Below are 21028 nucleotides of genomic sequence, written 5' to 3'. Positions count from 1 at the left end.
ACATATAATTTATTAATATTTCAACATTTTGCATAATTCAATGAAGTGGAACAAACATTAAATATAAATATTGTTAAAAAAAAAAATTAAAAACATGTTTACTCAAACCAGTAAAACTTAGCTATATATGTATATTTTCTATTTACTTTTGTAAATAATACACGCAACTATAAAAAAATTAAACATAACATTTTTTCCATGTTTCGAACAACACAGGCGCCTATGGAATACGCGTTAAGAACTGTTTTGCGTTCAACAAGAGGAACAACAGCGTCAACCTCATCAATGAGCTCGGGTAAGTGAACCCTGACAATACTGTACATAGTTGGTTACAAAAGATCTCCCGCTGTACCGCGTGTAGCACAATTATGTGGTTTTTCTAGTTACAACTTCCAAAGACTCTGAAATTAGTGGTTTAAACCGTGATTGTTTTTTAACTCGCATACGTCTGCTCGAGCGTTTCCAAGAAGATGGCGTTCGATGGGATTTTCTTTTATACTTGACTATTATTTTGTTTTGTCAATAACCGCAATGGTCCGAGATAGTGGTGCAATATGTTTCTTCTCAAAACAGACAGTTTCGTACAGCCAACAATTAAATGGTTAATGGCAGATGATGATATCAAACCGGAAATATTTTTCGAGTTCTATAAAACCCATTAGTTATAATACACACAATATACTATATATACATATATAATGAGTGGTAGCCGATTTTCATTGAACAGTACACGTACACAGAAGTTAATTTGACTATAGTGGTACTCGACAATGTGTATACATAAAAAGCGTGCTGAGAACGCGTGTCTGAATTTCCTACGTCCCATCATTTTAGAAACTTTGTCGTCCGTCGCTTCGGATACGTTTTCTGTTTTTCCGTATTAGGTACCTTATCGACGAAATCTAACGGTCAGAAAAACATCGACATAATATTTTATATTTTTCAAACGCTACACAATATATATATATATACAGGGTGATTCTTTTTTCAAACAACACTCATTATTTCAAAAAGTATTTATGTTTTTGAAAATATTTTTTTACATAGTTTCAAATTGTTAAAAAAACAACGTTTATATTAAAAAATTATATTTTTAAATATTTTTTATCCTTAAAGTTTTTTAAGTTTTTTACTTTTTTGAATGACAACATAGATTTTTAATTTCATATTCCAAAGCAGAATAATTTTTTGAGTATTTTAATACATAAAAATCGAATTTAGGGCGAGTAGTTTATGAGTTATACGTATTTAAAGTTTAGTTGCACGAAGTGGAGTGGTACGGGGTTACCCCGCAAAATGTTTGTCCACTACTCCGCTTATCTAAATTTTAAATGAGTATAACTCATAAACTACTCACCCTAAATTCAAATTTTATGTATCAAAGTACTCAGAAAATTATTCTGCTTTGGAAAATGAAATTAAAACACTATGTTGTCATTCAAAAAAGTAAAAAACTTAAAAAACTTTAAGGATAAAAAATATTTAAAAATATAATTTTTTAATATAAACGTTGTTTTTTTAACAATTTGAAACTATGTAAAAAAATATTTTCAAAAACATTAATACTTTTTGAAATAATGAGTGTTCTTGAAAAAAGAATCACCCTGTATATGTACTATAATTTATAATGTATTATAGTAATTATTATATTATATCATAGTATTATAATACTATAATGATGTATCGGTATTAATATCATTGTACATGTTGGATTGCAGTTGTCCTTCCAACAAAGTCATCACACCATTCAAGTACGATCCAAAGTCGGGGTACGCGGACGCAGCGCTGAATTCTATGTTCCGGTTTCCGGACAGCCCGGAGCTGTATTTCCAGTGTGACATCGAGGTGTGTAGGGGCGCGTGCGTGGAACCCGAATGCGACGGCGTGTCCGCGGTGCAATTGCAGCAGCAGCAGCAGCAGATCAAGTACGAGTTCGCCGTTGACTCGCCAGCGGAAAATGGCACGTTGACGGCCAGTACGACGGTTTTCGTGCTCGAGCCCGGCGAGACTGCCCGCAGCCTGACGCTATGCGACGACCCGTCCGACGGCGGCATCCGTCCCCCGTGGCTGCTATACCTGTGCATAGCGTTCGGGCTCATGTTCCTCATCATGCTCGTCATCAACGTGTTCCTGTGCTCGGCGATGACGTGCTCATGCGCCCGCACCGACATCATTGAGAAAGAGCCCAGCATCATCGAAGACTACGACCCGTACCGTAGCTGGCACGGTTCGCAGTACGGATCTAGGTAAGCAGAGGATGGCCGGCGGTGTGTGACGTGCGACCGAGTTTTGATCATTGATTAATTTTTTTAAATTTTTAGGTACTCATTAAATGGTAAGCCAGGATATGTATCAGGTGGCTCTACGATGAATTCAACTAGATCCATGTCGACAAATAGTGATCATTATGCGATAGTACACTCACGACCAGGTAGTCGGTATTCAGGTACCGCCAAACACCAGCCACACATGAGAGGACCCCCATCTAACATGGGATCACATTATTCTGGAAAATAATAAACTTCTATAATATATTAATATATAATATATAAGTATATATATATATTGTAATATTATTTAGTAAAAATATCATTTATTTTGAAAAGGTAAATTGATTTTACCTGTTTTTGAAAAAAAGATATATTTATACTATATATATATATACAGTGTACATATAATATACTAGTACACGCATCATGCAGTAGTTGTACTTAATTTTAATGAGAATTATATTTTATAATCCCTCAAAAACTTAGTTGCCATTGTATTTTTCAATCTTCAATAATTATTATAAGTTTATTAATATATACATATATATATTATAATTTAACGTGTATAATAATTTTAATTATTAATAGTTACTAGATAAGCCTATATTACGTGTGTAATAAATTAACTTCCTATTATTGAATTTTATAAAGAGTAATAATGTCTAACTACATAATATACTAGAATATATTAGAAATCAAGTAATTTAAACTTGATTCACTTGTGCAAAAAACCAAGTAATGTCAATTATTGCCATCACATCACTGAATTATTTTTGTTATGGTATATACATATACATTTAAAATTTTATATGCAATATATTGTGTTACGTATGTTAATTATAACAATATGATTTATAAAAATTAGTTACCTCCGTTGTCTTCAATTTTTAAACAAATGTGTAAATATATAATAAATACATTCAATAAAATACTTTTGACGTTTTTCTTTTTTTTTTTATGTATTATTGTGTATAGCAGCAGCAGGAGATTACAGCTAGACATATTGCATTCTATTTAAAAACTCAATATTCTATTCTTTAGTCAGATTTGAATGTCCTGAAAATCCCCCAAGATTTGCGAATGTCTTGTGCATTAAATGCTGCCATTTTTCACAAAAGTATCTATTATATAGGTAGGTAGGTATGTGTATGTACCATGTACGATAGTTATCTTACCATTTCCACACAATAGTCAGTAAAATTTATCACTTTACACAATTAATAATGTACTATGTATTATTTTAATCTTATGAATACAATACAAACTAATAATATAAAGACTTAACTATATTTATATTATTTTATTATTATTTACACCTATAATATTTGAATATTTATATACCTATTTGTGATGTCTTTACTATCACTTGTAGGTTACAATAATTAAAATATATTACTGCAAAATACGAACTCTGATTTTATTAGTTTTATTTAACTTTCTAGTTTATACAATAACTCTTAATGAGTCTGTCTATTGGGTGAATAACGTAACTGGCAACTGTTATGTCGATATTAGGTAGGTACCAAGTGTCCAAGTGTTACCAATCTAATAAAACAACGTCCTATGTAGCAATCGTAACCATTAGGTATCGTTATTTGCGTACATCTATTTATTTAGACTTGGACTAGAAATTAAAAATGTATGAAAAAAGCTCTTAAAAAACACACTGATAACTGACTTAGCCACACGATTAGTCTAAAAATTATACTATGTATATATGGACAATGATAATATAAGCACTTAGTGAAAATTTCAAGTTATATAGTTATTCGTTTTTGAATTATAAAAAAAATAAACTAAAAAAATCGATTTGATGAAACTAGTCTGAGTAAAAATTCCCGTTTTCTAAAATAACTTAAAAATATTGTTAAATAATTCTATTTTCCATTGCACTGGTTACTATAATGTAAATTAGTTTAAAAAATTTTTTGTTCTATGTATTAATGTTTAATTCATGTATACATGTTTTATAGTCTTCATTGTAATTTTTTCTAGGAATAATAGAATAGGTATATATTCGTCTTTTACAGATAATAGAATATTGTCTTAAAGTGATAGATTTTCATAATAGTTTTATAATAAATATAGACTAGAGTATAATAAAATACAATATAGTTATGCATTAAAATAGGGTATTCAATATTAGTTTATAATATAATACATTTTTAAAAAATATTTATATAATTTTAATAATCACATAATAAACAATTATTATAACTTAAAATAAATAAATAAATAAATATGTATTGAACTTATAAATAGGTATCACATTTTAATTAATAACATGATAATAACACAAAAAAAAAAAATTAAAATTAAACACATTTAAGGTAATAAATTTACAATTCAATTGCATGTTTGTTTAAATAAAAAATGTTTATATCGACCATAACAAACAAAAAATTAATAAAAGTAACTTTGTTTTTATTTAAAAACTTAATTTGTTTGAATTGGCAAATGTTTGGGCTGAAAATTATAAACCCAAATGTTTGATGTAAATATTACATATTTGTTTTGTATTGAATAAAATTATTAATTAATTAACACATTTTAACACATTAACTGCAGTTGTGTAATTGCCAACAAAGTATCACAATATAAAAGTATTTTTATGGACACTGGCAATCGCACCATTTTATTTATATACCATATGACCACATAGTTTATTTGTAGATATGGATATTTTCTCTGGCGTTGAACTAATAATGAATATTTTTTTTATGATAGTATAGATGAGATAGTTTTAGATTGAATGATATACTAAGAGTAATAGTCTTAAACGGATTATATTAGATACACTTGAAATTTATCAAATATTACTGTACTGAGTGTTTTTCTTTAATCAAATAACACTTATTACTTCAAAAACTATTAACACTTTTAAAATAAATTTTAGTCAAAATAAAACACCATTTTTTTTAATTAGAACATATATTTTAAATTTTATATTCTGAAGCACAATATTTTTTGGAATATTTTGAAAAATAATAATCAAAATTTAGACTAGTAGCTTATGAGTGAAAAATATTTATAGTTTAGATAAGCAAAGTAGCAGACCAACACATTGAAGAGTATCCCTATAACTTTCAATTTGCTCACTTAAACTTTAAATACTTATAACTCATAAAATATTTGTTTAAATATTAATTTGTATAAATCAAAATATACCAAAAAATATTCTATTACAGAACATGAAATTAAAAATGCATGTTGTCATTTAAAAAAGTATAAACATGTAGAAATATAATGATAACTAGGGCTTGGATTTATATGTAAATATATATTTTTATTGTGACTTGATAAATTAATTGAAGTGAGTGATAAATTTATTTCAAGGGATTTCCAATGAAATTAACTATATTTTTACATATTTGGCCATAAGTACATGTTTTTACATATTTTTTAATAATTCCATTTTTTCTTACACATTTTGACAATTTGTTCATTTACAATTTTTTTAATAATTATGAATTATGTACGATTGTATTTTTCAATAAAAAAAATTTCTCAAATTTCCAAAAGTATAACATAGTAACAAAATAATACCAATTATTGAACTTAATCTACGGTAGATATAACTTACTCCTTCAGATAAAGTCAAAATGTAATACAGTTGAATAAAATCAGTGGAAACCGAAAGATCATTTAGTCAGTATAAGACCAAATCAAAGTTCTTATCAAAATGGCTGTTATCATAAATTTTAATCAAGATAATTAACATTTTTATTTCTATTTTATAATTTGTAACACCTTTTTTTAAATAATTTTACTATTTTAAATATAATTTGTTTCATTAGAAACTCATATGGATATATTATATAATTAAATATTAATAAATAAATCATATTAGTAAAATACATATTTTGATTTTTTTAGCACATATTTATGTACATATTTTACTAACGTAAATACATATTTTGGTTTCATAAATACATATAAATCTGAGCCCTAATGATAACAAATATTAAAAATTGCTATTTTTTTTCAACTAGAAATTAATAATAGATTTTGAAATAATGCGTTTTGTTTGATAAATGAATCACATTGTATAATAATAATAATACTTTTTTTTTAATCGCTTTAGAATGACATAAAAAATAGTACATGGAAAAACATCCATGTTACTGCTGGCAGTCAATGTGTTAAAAAACATTAATATTACTCACCATAATGTATATTTGTGTTTGTAAAGATCTAACTAGTACATCATTTAAAATGTGTTTGAAATCATTAGGTTCAGAAGTACAGCCAATGTGCATTTTTGGTAATGTTGACACACCAACAACAAGAGGATAGAGATTAAAGTGCAACTTGTATGTGCTTTCAGGCAAAACTGTGACGTTCAACTAAAATTGTACATAATTATGTATGATATTGATATTATATTTTTATTTTTTTTATACACATACATCTTTGTTTCCAGCCATCATAAATGCTTCATTTGCTTCCATTGATACATTTAAAGTAAGTAGTGATTCAGAGTTATTATGCAAAAAGTATACAACACTCATTGGAGTATGTAACCATCCATGAGCTGGTAATTTCATATCCACCTAAAAACAAAATCAATCCATCACTTTCTTCAGTATTAAAGCAATATATTTTAAAATAACTGACCAGAAACGTTGATTTTTCAACTATAATTTTAGGTAACTCTATACTTGAATATCCACTCTTACATTCACTTTCCACATCAGTTCTGAAACATAAAAAAGCTGAAAAATTAGTGTTCAAATAAAAATGAGAATTTTATAGTTTGTAAACAAATTTACAAATTAGTTGAAATACTTATTGATTAGTTATTTATAATATTTATTATTACCTTTTCCAATTTATAGTGAAACAACCTAGAATATTTTCACTAAGCTCAGATGGTGTTACACATATTACTTCTGAAGCACATTCATCAGATTCTAAAAGTACTCCATTTAGTACTGATTGGTAACCACCAGCCGAAATATTAACATGTTTAGCCTGAAATATAAAATAAAAATTTTCAAGATTGTAATTAAATAATTTTTTTTTTCATAAGATTTACCAATTGAAAAGATGTATTTTCTATAAGTATTGGCCATGGGGAAAGACACTTTATACTCGGCATCACTATTAATGGTTCACCTACATACACCTTGGATACAGGTTCAAATTTGGAAGACATGTAAGTAACTGATATATCGAATACAATGTTCACATCAATAATGATTTCAACATCTTTTACGCAAGCAATTTTTGTTCTGTTGTTATCTTCTATTGAATAGCTTATCTGAAACAACAGTCATAATAAAATAATAAATACAGAGGGATCTCAATAATTTGAATGAGTCTAGGGGAAAAAAAATTTGAGTTATTGAAAATTTGACATATAGAGGTTTGAGTTATCGAGGTTCACTGTATTAGTAAAATATTGTTGTTTAATTAATTGACAATAGTTTGTATACATATTAATAGTTGATTCAATTAAAAATAATTTTAAATTTATTAAACATTCAAATAATTTCTTCTTAGTTAGAACATAGAAATTAAATGCATTAAGGCGATAATGGCACATTCACAACTTATTGTATCACATGTTTCTTATATTAAATTTGTAGGTAATGCAATGTTAGTAACATTTCATATATTGAATCTCAATATGAAATAGCAAACATTTTTAATTTCTAGTTAGATAATTATTGTATAAATAAAACTTAATTATAAACCTTTAGACAAAAAACTCTTTTATAAGTGGACATCAAATAGTATGTAATATTTCTAAACATTACTGTTTTTCTAATTTGAAAAGTTTTATAACTACTTTTTTAGTTTATTTATATTGATTTGTTTTATAAATGGTCTATAAATAATGAAAAACTGAAAAATGTATACTGACCATAAGTTGAAAGTAACGAGTGTCTAAACTTGAAAATCTAACATAGAAAGATTGAGTTTTCTGGTCTCCAACAAGCATATTATTTAATTTAAAATCCACTGGCAATGATAATACATTTTTATCTGGATCTTCACATACTTCAGCTGCAAAATGATTATATTATGTGAAAAAATAATTCTTGTATTTTTATTATTTCATACTTACTTGAATGTTCAACTTTTTCATTATTGTTGCGATTCAATGAGAAATTTAAACAGACATCACTAACGGGTCGATTTTCTAAATTTGTCAAACAGACAGATACTTTATACCATTCCAATAACAATGCTGGATTTTTGTGTTTGATTTCCATGCCAAGTCTTGAACTTCTCGGTTTTAAAGTAGTTGATGTAATCTGTTTGATTCGTTCAAATTTATCATCAGAAGCCTTGGACAAACTTAATAATCATGAAAATGGTTAAAATATTTAAAATAGGTAGTAAAAATAAATTAATATTAGTGAAATTACAAACTGTAAGTTTCCACTCTGAGCTCGGTTCAGCATGAAAACTTAATTTAAAATTGCAAATATCTGAACAGAATCAAACTAATAAAATCAAAAATTTGTTTTGAATTTAAGTTAATTTAATGTTAGAGTCAATATAACAGGGGTGGCCACTAATCTTAACTTTGGGAGCCACAAATTTATAGTTGATTCGAGGTGAGCCACATTGTAAAGCAATGTTTATAAAATTGAGATACATTTTTCATTTTAAATCAAATGAAGGAACATTTATTTACATTTAATTTTAGTCTAAATTTGGTTCAAGAGCCGCATGCGGCTCGCGAGCCTCGTTGTGGCCACCCCTGCAACATCATTTTTTATCATTGTATTACTTAAATATTTTTTTAAAAGTTTAATTTCTCCTCAAAAATCAGCATTTGTAACATCACTATTATTATTTATGATAATATAATAGTATAATACCTGAAGTTATTCATTTCTCTTTCAAAACTTTTAGTTTTCTTTATTGAACTATAAAATTTTAAAACTATTGGGAAATCAGGTTCATTTCCTAATTGCAGTTTAATAGAATTAACCTAAAAAAATTTTTTTTTTGATTTCAGGTAAAACTTTTAAATGATATCACTTTACATTAAAATAACTTATTGCTTAATAATTCTAAAGTTTTATTTATAGCTATATAAATATATATATATAGTTTTTCTAATGAGGAAATAGATAAAAAGAGAAATAATGAATACTACATTAATAATGAATGTATTAAATAGTATTTTGTATAGAAAAGATGGGTAGTGAGTAGTGATGTGGGCTGTATTTTTCCCAAGACTGAAATTGCTTTCTTGAACAAGCTACATAAAAGTTATTCTTTTTTTGTCATGTTAGTAATGTCAAAATGTAGTAATAACAATTATGTTTTATTAGGCTTAGAACCACCATGTAGATGATCAGTGTTTGATAGTAATTCATGATGAATTGTTCTAGGTGATTTTGAAAACTGTTTCATAGAAGAGCAGCATAGAAGCAAAGAAAGTATTTAATATCCAAAGGACGAAAAAAGTTCAAATAAACACATTTCAACCAGCATCAAAAATTAAATTTTCGGTGTAGGCATGACAAAAATTTAACTTTTTTTGATAATTTTTAAGTTTATTCTATTTGAATTTATACAAATAAAACTTTCCAAATAATATAAATGAAGCTGATTTTAATATTATGCTATGATACTTACAGTAATTTCTTTTCCAACGTCATTTGGCGAGGGCACAAATTTGCAAGTATATGTATGAGTTTTTGATTCTCCATAGATAAGTTTACTACTGTCGGTGCAGACCTCAACATCATATGTATTATCAATGCAGGTAACACAAGCTATAAGTTTTGAAAATTGTACCAGTATAGGAAAATCAGCTCTAAAGTAGTATAAAATTGGTTTAAATTAAATTAGTTTTACAGATATTACATTATATTTATGTTGATTAAGTACTTTATAAAGATATCAATTTCAATGCCATCACACGAAACATCTTTCAGAATAACTTTGGTATTGACTGTAGAATTTGTAACTGACATATCAATTTCCAAAACAGAATTTGATTGCATAGAGTCACATTTTTGCCACTCTTCCATGGATACATTTTTCTCATAATCATTAAGTGTTTTTTCGGGTTCTGGAATTTTTCTCTGAAAATATATTTTGTTTAAATATATGACACTATTTTAAGTTTACAAAATTATTTATTGTAATATTATATTTACTTGTATGATTGAACCAATATTGTTTAAAGCTTTTTGGAGATCAAAATTTTTGTAATATTTCAGAGCTTCTAAATTTAATTCTACATAATTCTGAACACTCGCTGTTAAATATGCGCATTTCAGACATTTGTTTACTAATTCATGGGCAATTGCTTCCCAGCCTTCGTCTCGGTAATCCCACAACATGTGACTCCATAAACTTATTTGTATAAAATAGTAATTATTTAATATTAATTATTCAGTTATAAGATTAAATTCATATGAGTACTCACGTAAGAGCTTTGCTGTAATCTTTTGCATTGTAATATTCATCAGCCATCTGTACAGCTAAAATTAAATGATAAAAAAAACATTTAATTGAAAATAATTTAACATGTATTAGTTAGAAAAATACCCAACAAATTTCTCATTCTAGGACACTTGTAATATTTAAATTGTTTCATTGCATTTCCTAAAAAGTTGATGATTGCTTTCTAAAAAATAATAATTTATTACTCTAAATATGTTAAAGATAAATGGTAATTTATTATTTAGTTGTTTTTAAAAATACATACTGAATGATCAACTTTTGTGTTTTCATAAAATTTTAGAGCTTGGACACCATCTGCTTCTATAGTATCAAAATCTAAGTTGTTGAGAGTTTTCATTAATCGCCATGGCCTTTGACCATAAAATTCTATATTATTCCATTGGCTTAATGGATCACTAGTTGGGTAGAAATTTGCATCCTAAATAACACAATAACCATTTTATTATTATTTGTTTTAATTTAGTATTGTGTACAATTTATAAAATGTTTATTTCCAAATAAATAATAATATGTTACATAATTTATTAAAATATAACTTGATAACTTGATATTATTAGAAATAAGTTTATCTATAGTAGTGATTATGAATTATTGATTAATAATTATAAACAATACTAATGACAAATAATATGTTAGTCATAATACCTGACAAATATCATAGGCACTAGATTTTCTCTTTTTTGCATAGTCTGCAGCTTCTTTAAAGAAAAATCCTGGATTTAATGCTTGAGTAGCAGTGAAACTTTCAGCTGTTGTTTCATCAAATAATGATGCAAACATTGAAAATCTATATAAAAATTTTTTTTTTTAATCTTGATTGGATACTGTATGTAAAAACTTACTGTTTTGATAACCAAGAATAGTGCTCAAACATCAATTCTGGAGGTCCTATCATCGATTTAAATACATTTACATGAGAATTAAACTGAGTCAATGCATCTCGAGCTCTCTTCATTGCAAATAACAATCTGCTTATTTTGTATATAATGTAAGCAGCAACAACTTTCACTTCATAGATGTTCGTATCAAAAGTGCGTATTTCTAATAAAGACATATAACACTGATGATAGTGCCTAAATTAAAACATTTGACAAGTTAAAATATTAATAATTTAAAACATAATAGCACACTAACTTATGAGCATTATGATGGTCTTGTCTAAGTTCGTTATAAAATCCAATTTTGAATGAATAACGAACAATTAAATATTGATGACTGGTTTTGCTTAAATTTTCTAATTTTGACTTAACTGATCTGATTTGTTGTTGATAATAATTCTGCGCCAGGTCGTAGAATGCATTTTCCAACCTAAGTTTTATAATTAATAAATAATTATTTATTTATTCAAGTGTATTAAAGTAATGTTACCTTATAGCATAGCCATGGATATTGTCTACTACTGGAAGTATAAATAAAGCTTTTGGATTCAAAGTACAAGCTTCACACAGTGATGCAGCTCTCTCAGTAGTAATAGTATCATCAACTGCAGGCATTAGTTTTTGTATCAATACTACAACTATTCTTGATTTTCTTCCTTCCAGAGACAACCTATGAATTTCATGTAATAAATATATAACAAGGGTAGTTAATAGGAAAATAACAGCATCTTAAAATGGTTGACAAATTTTATTTGGGTAAATTAATTTTTCTTGGTTGATAACTTGTAAATTATTATATGAAAAACATAAACATCACTACAAGTTCACTGAAAATCATAAATTATCGATCACAAAACTAAAAGTCTAATGATATAATACTAAACAACAACCTAATTGATTGCACTCTGGACGAACACTCGCTGATTTTTTCATTCCATGATTCGTCATCCCAATCACAGTCGTAAAAAATTACTACAACGGCAGGATCATAATGGATATGTTTTTCCAACCAATTCCTTTTGAGTATACCTTTTGGAATATAAGGCATCACCCGCTAAAAAACAGAAATTGTGTAGTGAGTTTTGGAGGAGTTGAAGTAACATATAATGGTTAGGTTAGATTGGTTTGATTTAGATGAGGCCAAAGCAATGATTTAATAATAATACATTATATACCTTTTCGCTTAGATTAGGAAACTTGTACTCAGACGTGAGGTGGAAAAAATTTAAAACAGCTCGACTTTCACGGCCTATGGGACTGTGAAAAGCATCCCAAATTGTCCTATGGATGGTATTGTTCACTGTATCCAGGCCGGCAATGGCGATCAGCGGGCTGGGCGAACAGCACAGTTCGGCTGGGAAGTCGAACTCTCTGTAATCGACCATGTTGTGTCAATCGTTCGAAATGTGCGATGAAATAAAACAAACTGGCCAAGAAATTGAATTAAAAATCGTTTGAAATTTTAGATCACGAATAATTTATACAACAATAGTCAATAATACTTATTACTTACTATTATACAATATACTTAATACTTCAGTAAGTAATAAGAATATAAGATACATATAATTAAATCACAGTATTATACTAATACTATCACAATTCATTATCGTCTACGGAATATAAATGATAGGCCTTATCAGTTATTACGGATATTTACAATTTATCAGCTGATTATACAGAGTGATTCTTTTATCATGAAACACTCATTAAAATACGTTTTTATTAAAATAATTATATTTTAAAATATTTTTTATTCTCATATTTTTTATAAGTTTCTTACTTTTTTGAATGAACATAGTTTTAATTCCATATTCCATAGCAGAATATTTTTCTGAGTATTTTGATACATAAAAGTCAAATCACTCAAATTTAGGGCGAGTAGTCAATGAGTTAAAAGTATAAAGTTTTGATGCGTGGAGTGGTGGTACGGGGTTACTCCACAAAATGTTTGTCCACTACTCCAATTGTGGCTTGTCCAAACTTAAAATACGTATAAGCGTATAACTCATAAGCTACTCGCCCTAAATTTGATTCTTATGTATCAAAATACTTAAAAAAATATTCTGCTATGGAATATGAAATTAAAACTATGTTGTTATTCAAAAAAGTAAAAACTTAAAAAAATATGAGAATAAAAAATATTTAAAAATATATTTTTTTAATAAAAACGTTATTTTTAATAACTTGAAGCTATGTAAAAAGATGTTTTCAAAAACATAAATACTTTTTGACATAATGAGTGTTTCATGATAAAAGAATCACCCTGTGGCCTGTATATTATATAATATCTTAATCCGTGATTTATTTAGTAGACAATATTTTAAATTTTTAATATTCCTATTTATTTTCTATCAATACATCTTGACAGGAAGATTATATCAATAGTTTCGTTATACAATATAATTTAGTTTATAAAGTCGGATATATAATCGGAAGTATAATCTATGTCCCATGATCATGAAAATAACATAATTACTAATTTTTTTAAGCTATAGTTAACATTTGTTTTTTTAGTATTTTTTATGTCAATACAAATGTATGAATGGGTAAAAATTCTTGAAAATGTATTACAAGGTCCATAATAAGAGGTTCATTTTCCAATTAAAAAATATCGACAATTTATAGACACAATATTTTATAAGAAGCATTTAAATTTAGAGTAATTTTTGAAATTTCGAAAAATACAAGTTATTTTGTAATTAGAAATCATGAAAATTTTCTGTTTATAACTAAGATTTGAAAATTGTATACAAGCGAGGTTCTTTATAAATTGTTTAATCTATTGAATATATTCTACCGATGGAAAGTTAAATCAATTTTTTTAAGAGCATTTAAAATTCAAATTTTTACAGCATTGGATATTCAGCTATATAAAAATAACTATTTCTTTCCAAAAATTTTTGTTTTTTTTGTTGTAATCAAAAAAACGAACCTCATTAATCAAACGTACCTGTCATGTTAGGTATTGTATTGCAATTTTATCAAATCACTGCTCAAATTCCCTACGGTATTATGGAATCATAATCAAACTTGTTATGTTAATAAACTAGATAATGTTCAGAAAAGTATTTTCTATGTTTGTATGCTTATAAATTTAAAAATTATAGATATTTTAAGATATTTTACCATACTATTTATGAAGTCTCATACTGAATAGGTTTAAAATCACTACAAGCTAGACGATTGAAGTTTTTGGTGTTATTTTTGTACATACCTACAATAACTGTAAACGAATCTATCAAATTCCTCGAGTTATTAAAAACAATTATTCTGTAAGTATCCAACCTCAATTCCAGGATAGTCTATTTTTTATTATACCACAGTATACTAAAAAAAAATTATAATCAAGTTATATATGTGATCAATAACGATTACGATGTAGGTTCAGTTTATTGTTAATGACTGACTGTTAGATCCAAAACGATTTTAAATTAGTCTATAGAATTAAGTGACAATAAACGTTGTTTTTAAAAACGTTTAAAAAAGATTTAGGTGATCACTGATCAAATAATTATGCTATGGTGGCATCACTGCATCAGTTGCTTTAATTTTAACTCACGTAATTTATACAACGTAATTAACATTTAAATTTTTGATTTACCTACCTACTTGGTTACTTAACATTTTTTTGTATTAAACAGTTGTATTACAGTTTATGACAAGAAAAATAAATATTTTTTTCTTTCTGACAGAAATAATAAGATTAAAAACAGTTGTCGTAGATACAATAAGTCTTCCTTTATGGTGAAGCGAAATTGCAGCTATTTCATTTTGTCAGCAAATACATTAATACGATCTATAAAAACATTAAAAAAAACTGAGAATTGATCTGTTATATATTAAAAATTCAATTTCTACATCAATAATTATAATAATAACTAGTATTAAAGAATCAATTAAATTTAAAAATATTACTTTTAGGCTTTAGCTAAAACGCTTACAACTGTTTATGAGGAGTAAGTATTCACTATAATGGTGACAAACGACACTACATTATAAAGTTACCAGTAACAAAATACTTCATTTTTAGTTAATAACAAAAAGTTAAAGTTTTTAAAAGTTATAAGAGTTTCAGTATAATTAATGTAGTATATTATATGTACTCGACGTAACATTTCACTTTACTACCAAAAATATTTTTACTAAAATAAATATTACACCTATACTCTTAATTATTATAAAATATTCATAATTAAACTTCGTAAATTTATATACTTTTTGGTCTTTCGGTAAAAATATAGTTTGTATATAAATAATAATTGACAATTTAACGATTTAATTTGGAGTTATAACTTCATAATTTTGTATTGAATTTGTACAGTTCTTTTATTCTTATTCTACACTTTACTATATTACCTTTCTTTATGTAGACTGATATTGAGCAGCCTGAATGACATTTAAATCAACAATTATTTTTATAATATGTTTCATGATAAACAAAAATATTGTCGTTATCTATTTTTTAATTAATTTGTAATAAATTTGTATTATATTAGTATGATATTGAATACACAATTTTAAATTCCGAACGGAGCAATGAATGAATTAATGTATTGATTTTATAACGATGTGGCTGTGTGTTTTTTTGCTTATGTAATGTACTAATATGTAATAATAGGGAAAATGATTCTCTCAAATGTCAACTTTGGGAGTAATTTCTTGTAAAAAATTTGATCTCGTTGGAATTTTTCAACTTTTGACACTTTTTTAGCTAGTATAGACATTTTATATTTTGTATTTTCAATTATTTTTATTTTTATTTTATATAAATGTCAATGGCAATTTTTTTTTGTTAGGTCAAAGTCATGAAAATTTAATATAAGGTTTTACATAAGTAGATAAAACGTATGCTATCACTAAAACATCTATATAATATATGTACATACTATACACAATTATTTTTATATATTTTAGATTAAAATTTGGACAAAATTAGATATTTAAACAATAATAACGATAATAACGATTTTGGTTATTTATTATAATTTGAAAATATTATTTTAGAATATTTATAACATGTAACATGGATACATAGTTGGGGAAACCTTAATATATGATATTAGTTATTCAGAGAAATATTTCTATTTCTTATGTATAATTTTTTTGTGTAGCTGGGAATTTGAGCAGTTGTGCAAGAGATTTTTATATCAATAAAAATGACACACCTGGTTTATATATTTAAAATAATTATTAATATATTTATGTTAATATGTATATTAGTATAATTTACTTATAGTACTTATTGTAGGTTGACACATTGTCACCCACACCAAACAGAATCATCTTTGTAATTTGTATGAAATAATTTATTATTGAAACAAATTCAACACATCTATTGCTGTGATTTATTCAATTGATACTCAGAGCAGTCGTATTTAGGAATTTGGCGTCCTAGGTCTACAACTAATTGAAAAAAATAAAAATTATTTCTGCTGCGTTAAAAGTATACTTATTGATAACTATTTTTCTTCACAATCTACATTTTTTTTTTTTTTTTTTAGCCATTAGTGCAAAACTATTATCGCTCGACAATTAATGTACATAAGCAAGATAAGACGATACAAATAATATACATGTACTAAATATGTAGAATGCATTATTATAATAATATAGAGAGTATATAAATTATATGGATAAGATAATGATAAATAAGAATATAAAGTATTAAGATAGATGATAGTAATTAATTAATGTATTATACGGAATGAAAATTGAAATGATGTATGAGTAAGACGTAACGCTGGTGTGACTAAGGTAAATTAATTGTATTTAGGACAGTGGAAAGAAGGGATATAAGTGGATTAATGATTGCAGTGAAATTCAAAAACAATTTCGGTAACAACGTTTCGATTACGGAAATATTGTTACTCTTGTTTTCGGAACCAGATAAGGCATGAGCATAAGATTTGGGCTTAGAGTCAGGATTATGGTTAGAATTTGTATTATAAGGATATGAGGTTATAGGTTTTTGTGGCATGCAATGAATACTGGATTGATATTTGCGAAGAGTTTAAATGACGGACATTCTTTGAAATTCGCCATATGGTCGCCTCCACATCGGGCGCATTTGGTAGGGCAGGAACTGTCTTTGCTGCACTCGGGGGTGAGGTGATCACCACCGCACTTGACGCAGCGTGGTCGATGACCGCAAAACCGTCGAGTATGGCCGTATTCTTGGCAATTGTGGCGTTGAGGTGGACCCCGATTGACCTTGTACGGTTTTTCGATTTTTACCAAAGTATGGAAAAGAGATGATACATTAAAAATGTCGTTGTTGTTTTCGGCGGGTTTTAGATACACGTAAAATAGTGGTAGAGCAACGTCGCGCTTTAAAATATTTGAGACTCTTGTGACAGTATGTTCGAGGGTGACCAGAGCTTCAGAAATATCAGAAGTAGGCGTTGTATGATGTAAGTTCTTAATTACAATCCGAAAAGGACGTAGATATGATGGAAAAAAAGAGTGGTAGTCAAAACTAGTTTCCTTCAAAAAGTTAATGACTGCGTCAAAACTATCTGCATCTTTAGGCCTAACGCTTAGGTATGATCGAGTTTAAATGATAGCCGATTGATATCAATCCTGCTCGACAACGAGTTTTTGAATAAGGTAATATCTCAAACATTTTTCACATAGATTAGTAGTGATAGGCTTTGAATGTTGCTGGTTTGAAGTAAAATTACGAACCGCAATGTCTGCATTAACTGTGGGGCTGTTATCGCATGACGCGGGAAACGCCTCGTCATTAGAATCGTCGTCAATAGGTAGGCTTGCAAACCGGTTTGGTGACACGAAGAACTTAGATTTTTTTTAATTATGTGATGGGAAACCAGTCGAAGATGATGAGAGATTTCGTTTGGATTTCGGACCAAAGTGGTTACTCCATCGACATTTTGAAGGGGAATAACATTACCCTTGGAATCGTAAACAGTTGAGAGTTGTTTGGCAATATGAGATGGAATTTGAGTACCGAAACTGTTATTTAGGTTCGCCGTCCACGGTGCATTATGTCAAAATACAAGAATTTTACTCATTCTCAAAAGTTTCCAAAAAGTATTTAAATGTACATATTATTCTTTAAATGTATTATTTTCTATGTTTTTATATTAACATATTATTTTATTTCACAGAATATAGTTAATGTATTATTTATAAATTAAAAAACACAACCGCTTTAAACATATTCCGAGATGAACGGATATCGTTATCGATAACTTTTACAATGCTTTATTTATAATTTTAAATATATAATGATAAATATGTAGTGTAGCCTAACCTAAAGCACGGTAGAAAAATAATAAAATAATTTGACACAACATAAAAAATAAAATAATAACAATTATGCGTTATTATTTTATATTTTTATTATTATTTTGGCATCTCTAAAAAGTAAGCATTTCGGTTAATTATCCTCTTGAGCCAGTCTTTGTAGATTCCTGTTGACACATATCCTGCAAAGTAGTCGCCTATACTTTTCCTTTTTTTATTTTTGGCATATTTTTAATAAGACAACGTACAAAGAATGCAATTGGTGTCGATTATTTGTTTAAATTTCCAAACATGCAAATAAATGTATATTACAATTATTAATTTGTATTTGATCAAAAAAAAATTGACAATAATAATCATCATTAATTACTTACAACATAACTTTAAAAAATTGATAGGCTTTCCATCTACTATAGGACAATATTGTAGGTAAGTAGATGTATATATTTTAAGATCTATAATAGGCATAAATGGTATGTAATTATTAGGGAACGGACTTTAATGTGATAAAAATAAGAAAAATGTCCTAAAAATTACGACTTAATGCCTTAAAAAAATGCACTAAAAAACTTTAAAAATGTATTTAAATTAAAAAAAAAACAACACAATTTTGAACTTAAAACTTATAAAAAAAACATTATTATGATAAATTTATCTGATAAAAAATACGTTGTAACTTGTATGTATACATACGTGTGTCTACACGTGTCAACAATAATTTCATCTGGGTTTATCTGATCGGTAAAAACATAATAAATATTTATTTTATTATTTTTTTAAAATTTTTTTAGAATGAATTTTCATATATTTTTATCGAATTTTATTCATTCCTATATAAAAATGACTTAAAAACATATAAAATGCACTAATAATATCAAAAAAATGCAAAATAATAATTACATTTTTTAATTCCTTGATATATGAAATGAACTTTGTGCTTGGAAAGCAATATTTTTGGACATTCAGAAAAAAATGTAATTCGCCTTCAAATCCTTTCCCTAGTAGTTATGATTTCTGAAATTTAATCAAAGGTTTAGTCTTAGATCTAAGAAATATGACAACGAGATTTTCGGTGAATGTAAAAAATGTACTTTAATAGCTTGATAAGAAGAACGAAGACTATACAAATAATTCGTACTACTTGATTACCATCCTTTATTAAAGTCTTGGGACACAAATTTCCCTATTTAATGAAGTTTCCGTTACACATTATTTATATCTTGCTTAGCTCTAAGACTATTAATAGACTTAAATACCTTTAATTATCCTACAGAAATCTTGTTAACCAGGTATCCTGATCCTGTATATTAAGTTTTAAAAATATTTATCTATTTTTTTTAAAAAACGCCCGTTTACATTCTATTTTTTATATAATTTAAGTTTTATTTATAAGATATAGTAGGAGAATTTAATAGAACAATGTTACATTCTATAAAAGTATTTTTGTTTTACATTGAAATTATAAAAATCCAAAAAATAAATTCAGTGACGGATTATAAATACTTTCACTGTTTTCGGTTAAATTGCCGTTGCATCTTCTGTAGATTCATCACAATAACGTACTTACTTTCTTTAAATTTAATAATTGCAGATAATTCAATCGGAGGAGGTGGAATAAGTTTTAAAATGTTTGTTTTGTATAATATATATAATTTATATAATGCAAATTAAAAAAAAATACATCTAAAACGTAGGCTTGATAAAATTTGAATATGTAGTGAATATAGGTAAATTCAATTACATATATGGAGAAAATTTTATTTTATAGTTATGAATTTGAATATAATTTACGATGGATTTTTATACATAAAAATATTGTGTCTAATTAATAAATATCATAATACTATAATTTAGTTACCTAATTATGTAGGAGAGTAAATGGTTTTTACGAGTACAATAATGTACGACAATTTGTACCTTTGAAACATGGCAATTTTAGATCACGTCTAAAATGTTAAATATTTTTGTTTTTTTTAGATTACGGAAGTACGTGAAATTTAAATAGAAGTTCAGGCCAAAGGGTAATAGCGCAATATATAAGACACCTCCAGGCTACAAAATATAGCATATTTTTTATTTATAGTATTATACTTTTGATGAAACGGTTTTAAATTTTAATACAACTTTCAAGGGCTCTATAGAAAATATGTAATAAAACATGAAAATTTTTTT

At 26.8% G+C, this 21028-nt stretch overlaps 2 protein-coding genes across 3 annotated transcripts in view; one reads left to right on the top strand and one right to left on the bottom strand.

The window, feature by feature from the left end:
* Positions 1 to 3154, top strand: part of LOC113555896 — a 30310-nt gene extending 27156 nt beyond the window's left edge. The window contains exons 6-8 of the mRNA XM_026960507.2: positions 217 to 295; positions 1719 to 2246; positions 2322 to 3154. Of these exons, the coding sequence (XP_026816308.1) occupies positions 217 to 295; positions 1719 to 2246; positions 2322 to 2517 (803 nt within the window). The 3' untranslated portion in view covers positions 2518 to 3154. The remainder of the gene's footprint in view (positions 1 to 216; positions 296 to 1718; positions 2247 to 2321) is intronic.
* A 1442-nt stretch (positions 3155 to 4596) lies between these two features.
* On the bottom strand, positions 4597 to 13157 carry LOC113556151 (trafficking protein particle complex subunit 11). Of its 2 annotated transcripts, XM_026960926.2 has the most exons (22): positions 13101 to 13157; positions 12763 to 13013; positions 12478 to 12641; positions 12078 to 12257; positions 11844 to 12017; positions 11552 to 11782; positions 11355 to 11496; positions 10954 to 11127; positions 10794 to 10872; positions 10672 to 10726; positions 10400 to 10598; positions 10128 to 10324; positions 9873 to 10053; positions 9107 to 9219; positions 8344 to 8576; positions 8140 to 8282; positions 7309 to 7533; positions 7093 to 7244; positions 6888 to 6969; positions 6680 to 6823; positions 6437 to 6616; positions 4707 to 4736 (listed from the first exon to the last, which is right to left on the bottom strand). In XM_026960926.2, exons 2-22 carry the CDS (start codon positions 12970 to 12972, stop codon positions 4707 to 4709), a joined length of 3288 nt encoding a protein of 1095 aa, XP_026816727.1. In that variant the 5' UTR covers positions 12973 to 13013; positions 13101 to 13157. The 2 variants fall into 2 exon arrangements, with proteins under 2 accessions (XP_026816726.1, XP_026816727.1); XM_026960925.1 differs by lacking the exon at positions 13101 to 13157 and having other exon boundaries at positions 4597 to 4736; positions 12763 to 12972.
* Positions 13158 to 21028: the final 7871 nt, after the last annotated feature.

Source organism: Rhopalosiphum maidis, chromosome 4, assembly GCF_003676215.2.
Source record: "Rhopalosiphum maidis isolate BTI-1 chromosome 4, ASM367621v3, whole genome shotgun sequence".
NCBI classification, from domain to species: Eukaryota; Metazoa; Arthropoda; class Insecta; order Hemiptera; family Aphididae; genus Rhopalosiphum; species Rhopalosiphum maidis.
This window is presented reverse-complemented; position numbering and strand designations above follow the sequence as displayed.